The sequence below is a fragment of the Peromyscus eremicus genome, chromosome 8a (assembly GCF_949786415.1).
Source record: "Peromyscus eremicus chromosome 8a, PerEre_H2_v1, whole genome shotgun sequence".
Taxonomy (NCBI): domain Eukaryota; kingdom Metazoa; phylum Chordata; class Mammalia; order Rodentia; family Cricetidae; genus Peromyscus; species Peromyscus eremicus.
In genome coordinates, this window is record NC_081423.1 from 97,096,131 (window position 1) to 97,110,915 (window position 14,785).

The 14,785-nt window shown below is 54.8% G+C and overlaps 1 protein-coding gene across 2 annotated transcripts in view; it reads left to right on the plus strand.

The window, feature by feature from the left end:
* The window catches only part of Tmem104 (transmembrane protein 104), a 57,753-nt gene extending 45,403 nt beyond the window's left edge, over positions 1-12,350 (plus strand). The window contains exons 10-11 of one of the 2 annotated variants that reach the window (XM_059272082.1): positions 9,967-10,401; positions 11,901-12,350. In XM_059272082.1, coding sequence (XP_059128065.1) covers positions 9,967-10,401; positions 11,901-12,094 — 629 coding nt within the window. In that variant the 3' untranslated portion in view covers positions 12,095-12,350. Of the gene's footprint in view, positions 1-9,966 lie in introns of both variants that reach the window. The other variant, XM_059272081.1, reaches the window with a different exon arrangement.
* The last annotated feature ends 2,435 nt before the right edge of the window (positions 12,351-14,785 follow it).

Here is a 14,785-nt window from a genome sequence, read left to right on the forward strand (position 1 = left end):
TACCCACCAGACCAGAGCTGCTGCTCCTCCAGGAGGTTAGTGGGACAGCCACCTGAGCACTCCCAAGGCAAGGGAAGAGCACCTGTGGTCGGCAGAGGGGAGGGTCGGACACCACTGTGTGACAAGTGTGGTCTCTGCACAGGGTGGGTCCTTGTAGCCACCACCTTCAAGCCACAGCAGCCCTGCAGCTCCAGAGCGGCTGCTCCTTCAGGCCAGGGGACTCGAAACACCTGGCCCTGGTGTCGGTTGCCTCTCCGTGTCTTCCTCTGCTCTCCTCCTCAGTCCCTCTGCACTAGCTGGCCACTCTGCAGGGAAGGCCAAGCAGCCTTCAGTGGGGAAGGTGACAGTGCCTGAAGCTTTATGTTTCCATCTCCAGAAAGGAGGAGGTTAGCTGTGTGGCAGCCAAGCTCCTGGCTCTGCTGTCCCCACGGTCACTAACCAAGCTGCCCTGACAACTCGGGAATGAAAAATGGAGACTGCCTCCCAGGCGCCACCTGTGTGCACGGAGGGGGAGACATTGAAGGATGACAAGACCAGAGCTCCTGCTCTCATACTAGGAGCTCGGCTGCTCTGGAGACCGAGTGCCTGCCCTGTATCTCTATCTCGGGTGGAGAGGGAGGCCTCTGCTCCAGGCCCCTCCAGGAGAAGCTTGTAGCCATGGGGTAGATAGAATTAGTCCTAAAAGTGGATGGAGTCTGGTCTTCTGGACCACACAGGGACCCGCCCAGCACCGGAAGGAGCCAGGTTAGTTTGAGTTCCCTCCTTTCAGTAGAAAAGGTATTCAGAGTGAGTTGTTAACAGGCGAGGTCAGCAGAGGCAGGCCATATAGTCTCAGGAAAAGTCCACCCAGAACCCCAAAGTACATCAAACTCCTGCCAAGCTTGTCTTGTCCTTCCTGGGAACACACAGGAGACCTCAGCCCCTGCTCAGGCAGATGAATGACAGCCAGGAAGGATGGACCGACTCAGACACCAAAGAATCTGTGAGGAGAACACACACACACGGAGGAACACGTACCTTGTGTAGCTTTAACTACCCTAGGTCGAGCAAGAAGAGGTGCTGAGGATCTTTGTCGAGCAGGTGTGAGCTGCCGGCACGTGGGCCCCCATCCCACTCCCCTGACCTCCAAAGCCCCCCAGATTAGCTGGTACTGGTGCTGGGTGTTCAAGCTCCCAAAGGTCCTGGGCCAGCTGGGAAGGTAGAGTCACTAGAGTGAACTAGTCTCCTCCTTCGAGCACAAGGAGAAGTGTGCCAGTGTGCTAGTGTTGGGAATCACACCTCCACAGAGGAAGTGAGGCTGGGGATGATGATAGCGGATACTTCCTCAGTGACTACACTGAGTCTGTCCCTGCCTATGCCAATTGCTGCTGTGCTGGCCGCTTCCTTCCCCTCAGTGCTGAGCCCCCAGCACCTCCACTTAATTTTGTGTCGCGCACATGCGTGTGTGTGTGTGTGTGTGTGTGTGTGTGTCTGTCTGTCTGTCTGTCTGTCTGTGTCGGGGGAGGGGAGGAGTCTGTCTGTCTGTCTGTCTGTCTGTGTCGGGGGAGGGGAGGAGAGACCGAGAGAAGGGGAGGGAGGGTGTATGCCAGGGTGGCCTGTAGAGGTCCTTTCTCTCTTTCCACCTTTATGTTGCCTGGCTTGCGTTTTCCTGCTGACCCTTCTTGCCAGTCTTCTGACTGTTCAACTTTAAAGGCGGCGGTACATCAGTCTGCCCAAGAGCAGCAGTGAAGTGGCACTCAGGTTGAACCCGCTGTAACTTGAAATTTTGGACTTTTTTGGAAACAAAACCAGACTCCACCCCTCAGCCGTCTGTCAGATGCAGCAGCTTCTGGGGCAGCATTAACCCCCTCCACCCCAGCTCTTTTCCTGTGTCTGAATGTGGCTCCTTTGCAGGCAGTTAGTCCCATGGGTTAAAGAACAAACAATCACTTGCACCTGCTTTCAGCTCAGGCTCATGTGCCCTTGTCAGTCCCCCACCCCACCCACTGTGACCCAGCTTCAGGCAGAAGCAGACCCATGGCCTTGTGCCCTGGGAGGGCAGGGTGGCGGTGAAGGACAAAGCTGGAGCCACGTCCTCCACCAGACCCAGCTCCCTGCCAGAGCACCGGGCCCAGCCACTGATGCGTGCGCACTGGCCATTCATTATCATTAGCTCTGGCATGTTGATTCTCTGCTTGGAGAAGACAGTGCTGTCCTCCTGACAGCCACAGTGATGGATGGCCACCTCGATGGATGGCTGCTTCCTTGTATGTGCTAAACTGGAGCCAGAGCCACGAACAAGACTTAGGAAATGGCACAGGGTTGGGGCAGTACACGCTTGAGCCCATCCCAGTGTGGGTATCCGGGACCAGAACAGAGCTCTGAGTTGAAGCGGGGCTCCAGGAAGTATGAAGGAAATGACTGCTTATGAGAAGGGCCTGGGGCCTTGACATACTGGGACAGTATTTGTTGGATTCATCTTTGGCTCTGAGAGTCGTGGTTTCCAGTACCCATGTCCCTGTAGGGCACTCGGGAAGTAAGGAAAGACTGTAGTACATAGTCTGGCCTTGATGGGCACACGTCCTCATCCACCACAGCTGTATTTCTTACCCTCTTAGGTCCTGCTGTAGGAGACAGGCCGGGGGCAGGACTGTTCCAGCTTCTCCTGTAACAAGATAACCCTCTAGCTTGGTGGCTTAGGCCCCATGCTGTTTCCCTAGCTCTCTCCCACTAGGCCAAGTCAGCACCTTCTCTCTGCAGGACAGGACACCCTGGCTGTCACAACCCAAGGGGACTCAAGCCTCTTTAGCCTTTCACCTTTTTTTTTTTTTTTTTTTTTTCATTCACGATACTCGGGATTGAACCTGGGCCGTGTACACCAGGCAAATGCTCTCCCAGCTGCACTGTTCCTTGTACTTTCCAAAGACAGTACCGTACCTCCAGCCCGGCCCTTCAGAGCCCCCATGCAGACGGGGTACGGCAGAGGTTAGAGTCAGGACACTCAGCTCTTCCCATACTTAAACCTTAAGGTTGAGGTCTGGCAGGAGGCAGAAGTCTTTCAAATTCCCAACAAGTCAGGACATCACAGGTACCCACAAAGAACACTGGCCACAGTGAAACTCCACTGCCCCATAGGAACATGCTCAAGTTTGAGGCTGGAGAGATGGCTTTCTGCTCTTCCAGAGGACCTGAGTTCAGTTCAGTTCCCAGCATCTGCATTAGACAGCACAAAACTGCGTGTAACTCCAGCACCAGAGGATCTGACGACCTCTTCTGGCCTCCCCAGCCACCCACACATATGTGCACACACGGGAATAAAAATAAATCTTTAAGAATATACTCGATTTAAAATACTTATTAAATGCTGGGCAGTGGTGGTGCCCGCCTTTAATTCCAGCACTCAGGAGGCAGAGCCAGGAGAATCTCTGTGAGTTTGAGGCCAGCCTGGTCTACAGAGCAAGATCTAGGACAGGCACCAAAACTACCAGAGAAACCCTGTCTCGAAAAAACAAACAAACAAAAAATACTTATTAAACATATGAAAGTATCTTTTAGTATGTAATCAGCATGAAAAAAATAATAGTGTTGGGCATGGTGGTACAGATATAATCTCAGCACTTGGGAGGTGGAGGCAGGAGAGTAAGGACTTCAAGAACATTCTTAGCTACATATAAGTTGGGGCTAACCTGGGCTATATAATTTGTATGTGTTTGCATGCATGTGTTTGTGCCATGGCATGCGTGTGGAGTCAGAGAAGAACTTGCAGGAGTCAGTTTTCTCCACCATGAGTGCCCAAGGATTAAACTCAGGCCATCAGGCTTGGCTACAAGCTCCTTTACCCACTGAGCCATTTTGCTGGCTTAAGCTCTGTGATTTTGTTGCCACCAACAAAAGGAGAGACTTGGGCAGCATTCAGTATGCTCAGAAGTCCCCCATGCCATTTCAGTACTGTGAAATTCCCTGTGAATAAAAATAAATAAAAAGAAATCTTCCCATTTCACAGGGAAGAAGAAAATAGTAAAGTCACTAAGAAGGACTCTGTGTCTTACCCTCACAGTCATAGTGGCCCCAGGAAAGGGGGTGGGAGAGCCATGGTCCATGTGCACCAGCATCAGTGGTACCTAGGCAGGTAGCCCAATTCATGCCAGTCCCACAAGATGCCAGGATCCAAGGAAGACAAGGTCCTGGCATGCTTCACACCACACTGAGCTGCAGGAAGCTCCACACCAAGACTCAGAGACCAAGGATGTCAGCCAGGTCACTTGCAGTGCTGCCTAAGAGAACTGGGGAGAAGCCCTCCCGTCCCCACACTTCCAGTGCAAGCTAGCTCGTCAGTGGCCACCCCAGGCTGCATTTCCAGCGCATGAACAATGGAGCTGGTCTCTGAAAACTCCCGATCTCTGCCTAAGAGTTGGGGACTGAGTGTGTGCTTAGGGAAAAAAAACAAAACCATTTCCTGTGTCCTCTCAATTGCCCTAAGACATCTGTTACGGATGCCATAACGTCAGATTCCTGCTTACCCCGCATCTGGCCCCAACAAGTCTGTAACTTCATCTGTGGCTTCACCTGGTCAGTAAAAACACTACTCACCTTCCCTGCCCTGAGTGAGTCCCAGGAAGGCAGGGCCTGCTTGGAAAGGCAAGGATTCAGGAGAGGCACTGTTTGTTTATTCTGATGTTCTTAGGGATCCACGTGCCTCTGTCCTTGGCAGGTACCCAGGAGGGTGTGGCTTGCCTTTTCTCCCTGCCAAAGGGATGCTCTGAGATCAGACAGACAGACAGCATTGGGTCAGACAGCTCCCATAGGACTTTATCTGGCTCTTGTCATCAGAGAAGAGGGAAGAAAGCCACGCGGGTGCCGCTGGTGCTGTAGGGTGTCCTGGTGGCCATGTGGCTTTTGCCCTAGCCTCCCCGTAAGCAGAGGGAAGTGTGCCGTCTCTCCAGCTGGCCGCCCAGGCTGAGGAGCAGCGCCCGTTTTTGTCTCCGCTCCTCAGATAATGGCTTGCCGGCTGCACCTGTCTTTCCCTCCAGAGAGCTAGACGTCGGGGGGAGCAAGCTGCGCCTCAAGGTGAATCAATATGGCAAGGCCAGCTTGTAGAACTTAGATCAGCTGTCAGAAGCCTGCCTGTAAGCAGCACATGGCTTCGAGCAGAGTCGGAGACCAGGAGCCTGGAAACCACAGGGGCAGCCGGCTCCTCATTGCCTCGCAAGGAGCCTAAACCAAGAGCAGGTGTGGCAGCTGCAGACCTGGGGAACAGAGCAGCCAGGAGGATCCTTAGATTCCCTCCTGGCACCTGGCACCTGGCACCTGCCGCCCCTCCCCTCTCCTCAGTGGGCTTCTACCCTTGAACTTGGACCATTCTTGGCACAGGGATGTCGTCAACCCCCTGCCACTAAGGTGACCACTAACCAGTTCTCTATTTTGTTGTGATTGTCTTTGGGACCTTGTACCTGCTGGTTCTCCTCCACTCTGGACTCCACAAGGACAGGACCCATGTCTGTCTTGTGCACTTACCCCTGAGTGACCAGAATAGTGTCAGCACTCTGCAGACACTCAGTGAGACTGTTGGATGAGTGAGTGACAGTCAAGGCCAAGCCTCAGGTTATGCAAAACCAACACACTTGTTTCTATAAATAATAAAAGTCTCCTCCTGCGCCCACCCCCACCCCCATCATTGTACAGATGACCTGCCCAGGCCTACTGTCCCCATGTGACCTGATGTGAAGCTCTCACCAGCTTCTGAGTCCTCCCTGACTCCTCGATGCTTCTCCACACCCCGTGGAGTGTGACTTCCGGTCTGAAGAGCAGGTGCATGCAGATATGGGTTCTCAGAGCTTAGCCCGGGATAGGGCAGAGACAGATACCTGGCACTGCCCCCTGGGAGCTGCAGGCGCTACTCAAGGGCAGCCCCCGAACCTCCGATGGGGCATTTGGACGTTTGGGGGCCATGCGCCATCTCACCTCCATGTCCACCTGTGCCTCTCCTGCAGCTAGAGGTGAGCAGTGACTGTGAGCCTGGTGGCACACAGCAGTCCCCTCCACGCCTCCTGCACTGTCTGTCGCTCATAGCCTGTCATCTTATTTCACCTTGATTTATTAGCAAACCTAATGAGTTTTTGGAGCAGCCGTCTCTCCAGGGACGGGATGATCAATCTAGGAGATAGCTCGTGAACTCTGCTCTTCAGGTACCCAGGAAGGCAGGACGTGTCAGGGGCAAAGGAGTCTGGTCCAGGAGAGTGGGCCTTAGTCTTGCCCCCTGGTCCTGGGACCCATGCAGGTCGGAGCCCTCCGCTTCCTTCCCTTCTCTCTCTGTCTGTCCAATTAAGGACCTAAATATTTCTTTTGAACTCAGCTGCCTGGAAGCCAGCCCAACACTCTTCCCTCCCCCTTCCTGTTCCCGGGACAGTGCGATCTGAGTGTGTTCAAGGTGGTGGGGAGGAGTCACTAGGCCCTTCTCTTGGACTTGACCGGGGCTCTCCCCCAGGCCTCTGCATACTTCCTCTGCCTCAACGAGGGTCCCCACCTGCGGCTGGCCAGAGAGCTCTCTGGGCACACACGTGTAACAGAGCTTCCTCCCTTCTCCTGGGTGAAGATGTGTCACCTTTTGTGTTCATTGGGCCTAGCGCATAGTAGGCCCTCAGGAGTCACCTCATCCCTTAGATGCTGTACTTTTCCCTCACCTGATCCAGTGGTCTTTGGATGCTGTCCCTGCTTTTGATGGATAGTGCCCAGCGTAGCTAAGGAGAGGGAGGGAGAAAGAACACAGAGGAGCATGCACGCACCCTTTGGGTGACTATCAAGAAGCTGCCATTCGCTGGGCAGTGGTGGCACACACCTTTGGTCCCAGCACTCAGGAGGCAGAGGCAGGCAGATTCCTGTGAGTTCGAGGCCAGTGGGTCTGCAGAGCGAGTTCCAGGACAAGCTCCAAAGCTACACAGAGAAACCCTGTCTCAAACAAACAAACAAAAAAGAAGCTGCTATTCCATGAAATGGCCCTCCAGGGCAGATTTAGTTTTGGGAAAGCATGTGCGTGTTTTGTGTGTGTGTGTGTGTGTGTGTGTGTGTGTGTGTGTGTGTTACTGGGGTTTAAACTTAGGTCCTTGTGCATACTAGGCAAGCAGTTTACCACTGAGCTCCTATATACCACTGCAGCCCTCTATAATTTTTTAAAGATTTTTAAATTTTAATTTATATGTATATATCTGTGTAAGTGTATGCCACATGTGTGTGCCTAACTGGTGTTACAGGCAGTTGTGAGCTGTGTGCTGAGACCTGAACTCAGATCCTCTGGAAGAGCTCTTAACCATTGCTGAGGCATTTTTCTCCATACTTACTTTTATTTGGAGACAGAACCTCACTTATTTCCCCAGGCTGGCCTTGAACTCACTTTGTAGCCCAGGCACTGGCCTTGAACTTGCCATCCTCCTGCCTCAGCCTCCTGCATAGCTGGGATTCCAGGCCTGCACCATGAGACTCAGCTGGGAAATAGAGGTTTTGACAAAGAGATTTTAACAGAACTAGATGGGTCACTAGTCTCTGGAATAGCATTAACAGATAAGACTAGTTATGGGGGATTGCGAAGCCTTATCACTCACAGACACACCTTTCTAGGCCATCCTGAAAGTTCTAGAAAAGCCTGACGTAGGATGCAGCCCCGGGAAGACCAGGTCAGTAGGTGGATACTGGAGGGGTGGAAGTGCATAGACATGCACTTATAAAGTCACTGTCACTGCTTGGGAACCTGCTGCTCGGGGACAACCTGGGTTTTCCTGCAGTAAGGGGGAAAGAAAAGCCCAGCCAGAGTTGTCCAGGTGGCCACCCTGAACAAGCAGCTGGCACCTGTTCACAGCTCTTAACTTGAGGCTACCCCACCCCCAGAGAGGAGAAAGGAGTAGCCAGCACCTGAGACCAAACCCAGCCGTGAAGTGCTGGCATCCACCTCAACAGCCAGCCACCTCCTGCCTTCTTGCCCACTCGCAAGGCCCAAGGCCAAGGTCAAGCAACAGACAGCTGCAGGATTTCTCCACTGGCCCCTTTCCAGATTCCTGCTGGCTTTGGCCGAGGCCTGGAGCAGGGCCAGGTCACAGGTGGCATCCCAAATGGTGACTGCAAAACACAATTTAAATATTGCCTTGCCACAGCTCCTCCCTTGGCCCTCATCCAGTGCTCACACACACACACACACACACACACACACACACACACACACACACACGGGCCCAGATGCCTGCTCTCACCTCCTGAATAACTGGCTACCAGGCACCTGAGCCACAGAACAGCCACCATGCTGATCTGAGGCCTTGGGGCCTCACTAGCACACGAGTCACCACTTCCGGTCAACTGGCGGCTTCCCCCATGCCATTCCTCAGTATACTTCCCTCAGCTTCTTACACCTCTGGGATGAGCCAGACTCCTGGGGTCATGGGCTGAGGCTGAGAGAGGAACTAGTTTGCTGCTTCCCTTTGACTGGCCAGGACTGGAAAGATTTGTGATGCCCTGGAGCAGGAGGGTGGTGGAATTGAGCGGCTGTGAGAGCTGAAACAAATCATCTTTATTGGCAGTTTTTACAGTCCTGTTCTGAGCTCCCTCCTCCCCTCCTGTTCCCCCACCACTGTGTCCGGCGGCTCTGATTAAAAGGAATAAACGACTCCAGCCTACTCCTAAGTATCATCATGGGAAGAGACACTGGCCCAGCTTCTTGTGGGTCCAGAAGAACCATCTCTCCCAAGAACCAAGGCGTGTACCGGATGTCCTGAGGGAGATAATACTAGTCCCCTAGCTTCAAACTGAGGAAGAGCCCTGATCCTCTGATGGGGCCCATGGACAGGACATGTGAGCCTCCTCTGTCCTACCACTCACAAAGAAGAGTCACGTGCCCTGTGGACTTGTCCCAGGCTACAGGGAGTGTCAGACCTGTTCTGAATAGAGACAACAGGGATGTATAAATTCAAAATGGAGACAAAGACTCAGGGATCTGTGTGTGTGTGTGTGTGTGTGTGTGTGTGTGTGTGTGTGTGTTGAGTAGTTACCACTGGCAACTCTGGGTGATGTCAGTAGCAGGTATCAGAAGCGAGGAGATCTAGAAATACCATCTTAGTTGGCAGGAGCTTGCCAGGAACCCTTGTCCATTGAGTGTGCTGTAGTATGAGTCCTCTACTTAGCTATCTTCAGGGACTCAGGTTCTGGAAACCGGGCTGGTAAGCAGCCCACGGGTGGAGGGCCTGAGAGGAGGCTGCCGGGTAAAGCCAAGCTGTCTCTACCTACGGGGAAGCCTGGTTGCTCTGAACAGATCAGGTCACAGATGCCCTTCTGCAGCCAATTCCCTATTCCCTAACTATGCCCCCAAGCCCAGAAGAGCAGAGCCACAAGCCATTTGCCGCCAGCCTTAGGTCCAGCAACTGGGCACTTAGCTGTCTCCAGTACTGTTCTCTGGTGCCTTTTCTTCACCACTCCCACCTGCTGCAAACCCTGCTCGCAGACCCAGTCCCGCACAACTCCCAGAATTCCTGCCTCTGATGCACTTGTAGCCGAGCCTCTGCCTAAGAGGACACCTCCTCCCAAACGTGCTGTGCCTCTCAGTCCTCAGCTCCCCACCCCCCACGCCCAGCTTCACAGGCACAGAACCTTGAAACCAAGGAAGAGAGAAGGCATGAGTTCTAGCCAGGTCTGCCCCTGACAGGAAGCTGACAGAGCCCCCGAGAGTCCTTGAAGGACGAGGAGGGAGCTGATAGCCCCTTACCAGGCTGATGTCAGCCCGCCTTCTCCTTTCTCTGGATCATGCCTAAGCCCCTGCTTCTGGGAAGAGGAGGGAGAACCGGACATGGGCACCTAAAACACTCACAAGCCGAGCAGCTCACGCATGCATGGCTGTGGGGGTTTTCACGCTTCCTTCCCCTGAGCTCCAGTCCTTGCACCGCCCTGCAGAGCAGGGACTGAAGGGCTGAGGCTGTTCATCGTCACTGACTGACCCCCCTCCTTGTCTTGCAGCTTTCGCTATTATGATTGTGCTGGCCCTGGTGCGCATCGGGAACAGGCAAGGAGAGGGGCACCCACCGCTGGCCAACTTCTTGGGGGTTCGGAACCTGTTTGGGGTGTGTGTCTACTCCTTCATGTGCCAACACTCACTGCCATCCCTCATCACCCCAATCTCCTCCAAGCGCCACATCACACGCCTGGTGTTCCTGGACTATGCATTGATCCTGGCCTTCTATGGACTCCTCTCCTTCACGGCCATCTTCTGCTTCCGTGGTGACAGCCTCATGGACATGTATACCCTCAATTTTGCAAGGTGCGACATTGTGGGCCTGGCTGCTGTCCGGTTCTTTCTGGGCCTCTTCCCTGTGTTCACCATCAGCACCAACTTCCCCATCATTGCGGTGACCCTGCGCAACAACTGGAAGACACTCTTTCACCGTGAGGGTGGTACGTACCCATGGGTGGTAGACCGCGTGGTGTTTCCCACCATCACTCTGGTGCCTCCCATTCTGGTGGCCTTCTGCACCCATGACCTGGAGTCCTTGGTGGGCATTACCGGAGCCTATGCGGGCACGGGCATCCAGTATGTCATCCCTGCCTTCCTGGTGTACCTCTGCCGCAGGGACACACAGCTGGCCTTCGGCTACGGAACTGTCAACAAGCACAGGTCCCCATTCCGCCACACCTTCTGGGTGGCCTTTGTGCTACTGTGGGCTTTCTCCTGCTTCTTCTTTGTCACAGCCAACATCGTCCTCAGTGAGACCCAGCTCTGAGAGCAGGATGTGAGGAAGCAGGGACAGCCCAGCACCAGCCTCTCTGCCTCAGAGCGGGATTTAGCTGCCACCCAGGTCTACATGTGCATGCTAGACTGGGACTCTTGGAGAAGGCCTTCTCTGTCTCTAGCCGGTGTCTTCTCCCCACCCAGGCCTCGCCATGCAAGACGGCCCTCCTGCCTGGGAACACGGCTGTTCTCAGCTTCTGGGATGGACCCAGTCTGTTACACACATTCCTCCACTCCGGCCGCTGGAGGCTGGCTCCCTCCTCTGCAGTGGGGAAACAGTGCTGGCACTGCTATTTATACTACGCCCCATGCCCCCTCCTGCATCCTTGACCGTCCACTAGCAGCTGCTGCCTCTTCAGAGGCAGGTCCCAGGCCCTGGCTCTCCTAAGCTGGCCTGCTTGTGAGGGCAGGGCCCATTTCCTGACAGTCCTGACAGTTGCTAAGTATTCGTCCTGTGGGAGGCCTGGCCAGCTCTGGTGACAAGGACGGACAGGAAGTGCTAATTGGCACCAGGGTCCCTAGACAAGAGCTGTGAGAGCTTTGGCTGTGGGTGCCAGCTCTGTTGTGGCAGACAGATAAAGCATCCCTTCCATGGGGTTTAAAGTCCTTTGCTTTGGGTCCCTTTCAGGGACCCCCTGTTCCCTGGCTTCTCCTTTGGAGCCCAGGGACCTCCTGAAGTGTCGGGTACCGCTTGAGAAGCTGCCCTCACTACCCCACCCACCCCCATAGTAGCTGACTGCCCTGGACTTAGAGCAGGGAGAGAACACAGTGCCCTCTGTGACAGGTCAGGCCTGTGTGCCCCAGCCCAGCTTGTTCCCATGCTGCACCGCAACACTAGGTGATGTCCATAGAAGCCTGGTTATAGTGCTCAATGGCCACACTCTCCAGGTCGCTGACAGCCGTGGAGCTGGAGGGGGAGTCCACCACCATAACTGTGGAAGGAGGCCCAGTTCCCAGCAGCCTCCTGTTCAGTCACGCATGCACCCACTAGGCCCAATGCCTTGGAATGATGAGTGATTAATGAACCGCATTTTCGATGTGCCTTCTGCTTTGGGCACCAGGGATCCCTTCTGACCCCAACCCTGGGCCTAATCCCGCCTGTCCTGGACAGAGCTGCCTCTGGGGTGAAAGGTCTCAGACCTCTGCCCCTCCCTCTTGATTTCAGTGCCTTGCTCCACCCTCATGAGGGAACTCCGCCAGCCAACCCTTCCCTTCTACATCTTGCCATATTTAAAGCTTGAGCTCTGCTATGCTGTTGGATGTCCCAGGACCCAGGGGGCTGTGCAGGACCTGCAAGGAATGCAGGACCCACTGGCGGCAGCGGCTGCTACCTCCGGCCGCCGGCACCCTTGCCTCTAAGACTCTCCCGGTCCCGATGGGCCTTCTCACCACTGTCGCACATCGGTAGTTCTTAAGCATCATCATTGCCCATCCACATGGAAAACAGACGTCCCTACACCCGTGTGCCATTGCAGCAGCTCCCTGGGAGACCCCGCCCCAGGGTGGGCCAAGGGAGGGAAGCATTACAGTAGCAGGGCCAGGAGTAGGAGACGGCCATCCATCCTCCTGTGCCCAGGCTGTTTGCTGAGAACTCAGTTAAAAACATCTGTACTTACCCTTCTCCCTCTTGCTTAAGGACAAAGCAAATTAAATCATCTTGCTGCAACACACACACCTCCACCCCACCCCCAGGCTCCAAACCAAATTTTGATGGAAAATTTATTAGCATCATAAAGCCCAGGTTGATTTATGTGGCAATCTGGAGCCACGCACAGCAGTAGAGTGGCTGCTGTGTTCCCCTCCACCTCCAGGTTAAGTTAGGGAAGCCCCAGCCTAGGAGGGAGGAGGGACCCAGTGACCACTGACGCCGCCCGAGCTGACGGCCTCCCGCTGCTGCTGGCTGCGATCTCTGCTCTTCCATCTCCACCCCTTGTCGGGTCTGCTAGAAGTCACGTGAGGTCACCTCCGTCATCATACCAGGCCTCGGTCACCGGCAGAGAAGAGTTGGGCATAAAGAGGAAAGGACTCAAAGGGCTCAGCATTCCCGGGGGTCTCCCTTGATCCCCACAGGCATCAAGCACATTGAATTGTCTGGTACCCCTGGTGTCTGCAGAGAGTCCCTGAGGTTAGTGGTCTGGAGGACAGCAGAGGAGCCTGCCCAGCCTGGCCCCAGAGCCAAGTCTCCTTGGAGGAGGTCTGAAGCTCGGCAGTCGCCGCCGCTGCCATCTATTTCCATGGTTCTGGACCAGTCCCGAGGGCAGGCCAGGTCAAGGTGGGAGTGAGCATTCTCCACCAAAGCACCAGGCCCAGCTGAGCGTCAGGGCACAGTGCCAGGAGCTCTGGCCGCGCCTCACCTGAGGCCGGTAGATGGGGCAGATGGCAGGCTGTGAGCCACTGCTGTGTGGTAGAAAGTGGCAGTGGGCACCGGGCCAGGCCCAAGGCCGCACAGCTGTCCTCACCACATGGGACCAAGAGCGGCCTCAGCAACAGGCAGCGCCTGCCTCGTGGGGCTCTGGCTGAAGAGAATAGTGGTTCTAGGCCCAGGGACAGAGGAAAGCTGAGACCTGCCTGCTGACTGTAGCCAGGGGCCACCGAGAGGCTAGCTCTCAATAGCCAGGCTGCAGGCGAGCCCTTCCTGTCAACCTTCCTCCCAGGGGCATGCTGCATGCCTGGCACAGTGTTGGATACATTGTGAGGACCAAACTCTCAGACCCTGTGGCCTCTGAGCAGTAAGCATCTGTAACCCCCTCTTCTCGGTACCTCCAGACCATAGAAAATTGAAGGACTGAACTTAGCCCAGCACCAAAGTCCTTAATAAAGCTGCTATTACCGACAGTTGTCGCCTTGGTCAATTGCCAGCTGTGACTGTCCTGGTACCCCAGGACTGCCAGGACTCGGTTGAGACTCCCAAACATTGCTAATGAGATGGTAGTCTTGGAGCTGCCGTCTGCTGCACTTCAGAACCAGGATACTGGCCTGGAGTCAACCAGATCTAGGAGGGTTTGGGGAAGAGGACTGGCCGTGGTTCCCTAGTCTTCTAAGAAACTTGAGGGTGGCCCTCCCCTTGCAAAGAGCAAGGTAAGTAAACCTGGAGGGACATGGCTAGAAATGTCATGTGGCCCGCACCCCCTTTATGAGCGCTGGCTCCCTGGAAAGCACTGATGTGCATGCCAGCTTTTGACTAAAAACAACTGAAGGGAGCAGCCAGGGCAGCCACGGGAGGGAACTGGGTCAGACTGTAAGCATGTCCCACTGTGGGACAATGGCAGGGCCTTGCTTTGGCATGTTGCATCAAAAGGAAAAACCAGCATTGAAGGTGGGGGTTGTCAGGGCCTCGTGTTAGCTGCTTTCCCTTCTGTGATCTCACATTTCTCCTCCCCCCACGGGCTTTCTACCTCCTCTTAGAGGTAGGAAAGAGCCGGGGCACTGCCACCTCGAGCAAGAAGCCACGATGTCTGTCCTTGCACCTCTTGCCCCTCTATGCATTTCTAGAAAAGAGCCAGGCTGCTGGCACCTGGGCCAGCTAGCAGGAGCAGCCCTCCCTCCTTCGAGCCAACAGCAGGCACAGTTCCACATTGGACTCTTAATTATCTTTCCAGGTCTTGGTTATTAATGATCTTGGGCAGCAAGCAGAGCAGCCTAGACCTCTCACCTCTTCCCAGCCTCACCTGCTGCAACTGTCTCCCACAGCTGCACGCAGACCCTGGTCAGGAGGGTGGGGAAGCAAGGACTCAGGTCCAGAAACTGACGGCTGTCAGTTAACCCTGTCACTGCTGAGTGTGGGTCCAATGTCACGCTCCCTTCCGGAGAGCTCTGTTGTCAGTGCTGACCTAGACTCACGACCTCCACCTGTTGATGTCGCCTGGTTCCGTCTTGTCAACAGCCGTAAGGCAGTAAGTGGTTAGGACCATAACAGAGGGGGCTACCAATTCTTACGGTGATCAGACTCTGGCCTGAACGGAAATGTATCTGACCTTGCCATCTTCCCTAAAACAAAACTAAAGAGGCCCAGTTATCGTGGCCCCCACCCAAGCAGTGTGGTCGCTGGAG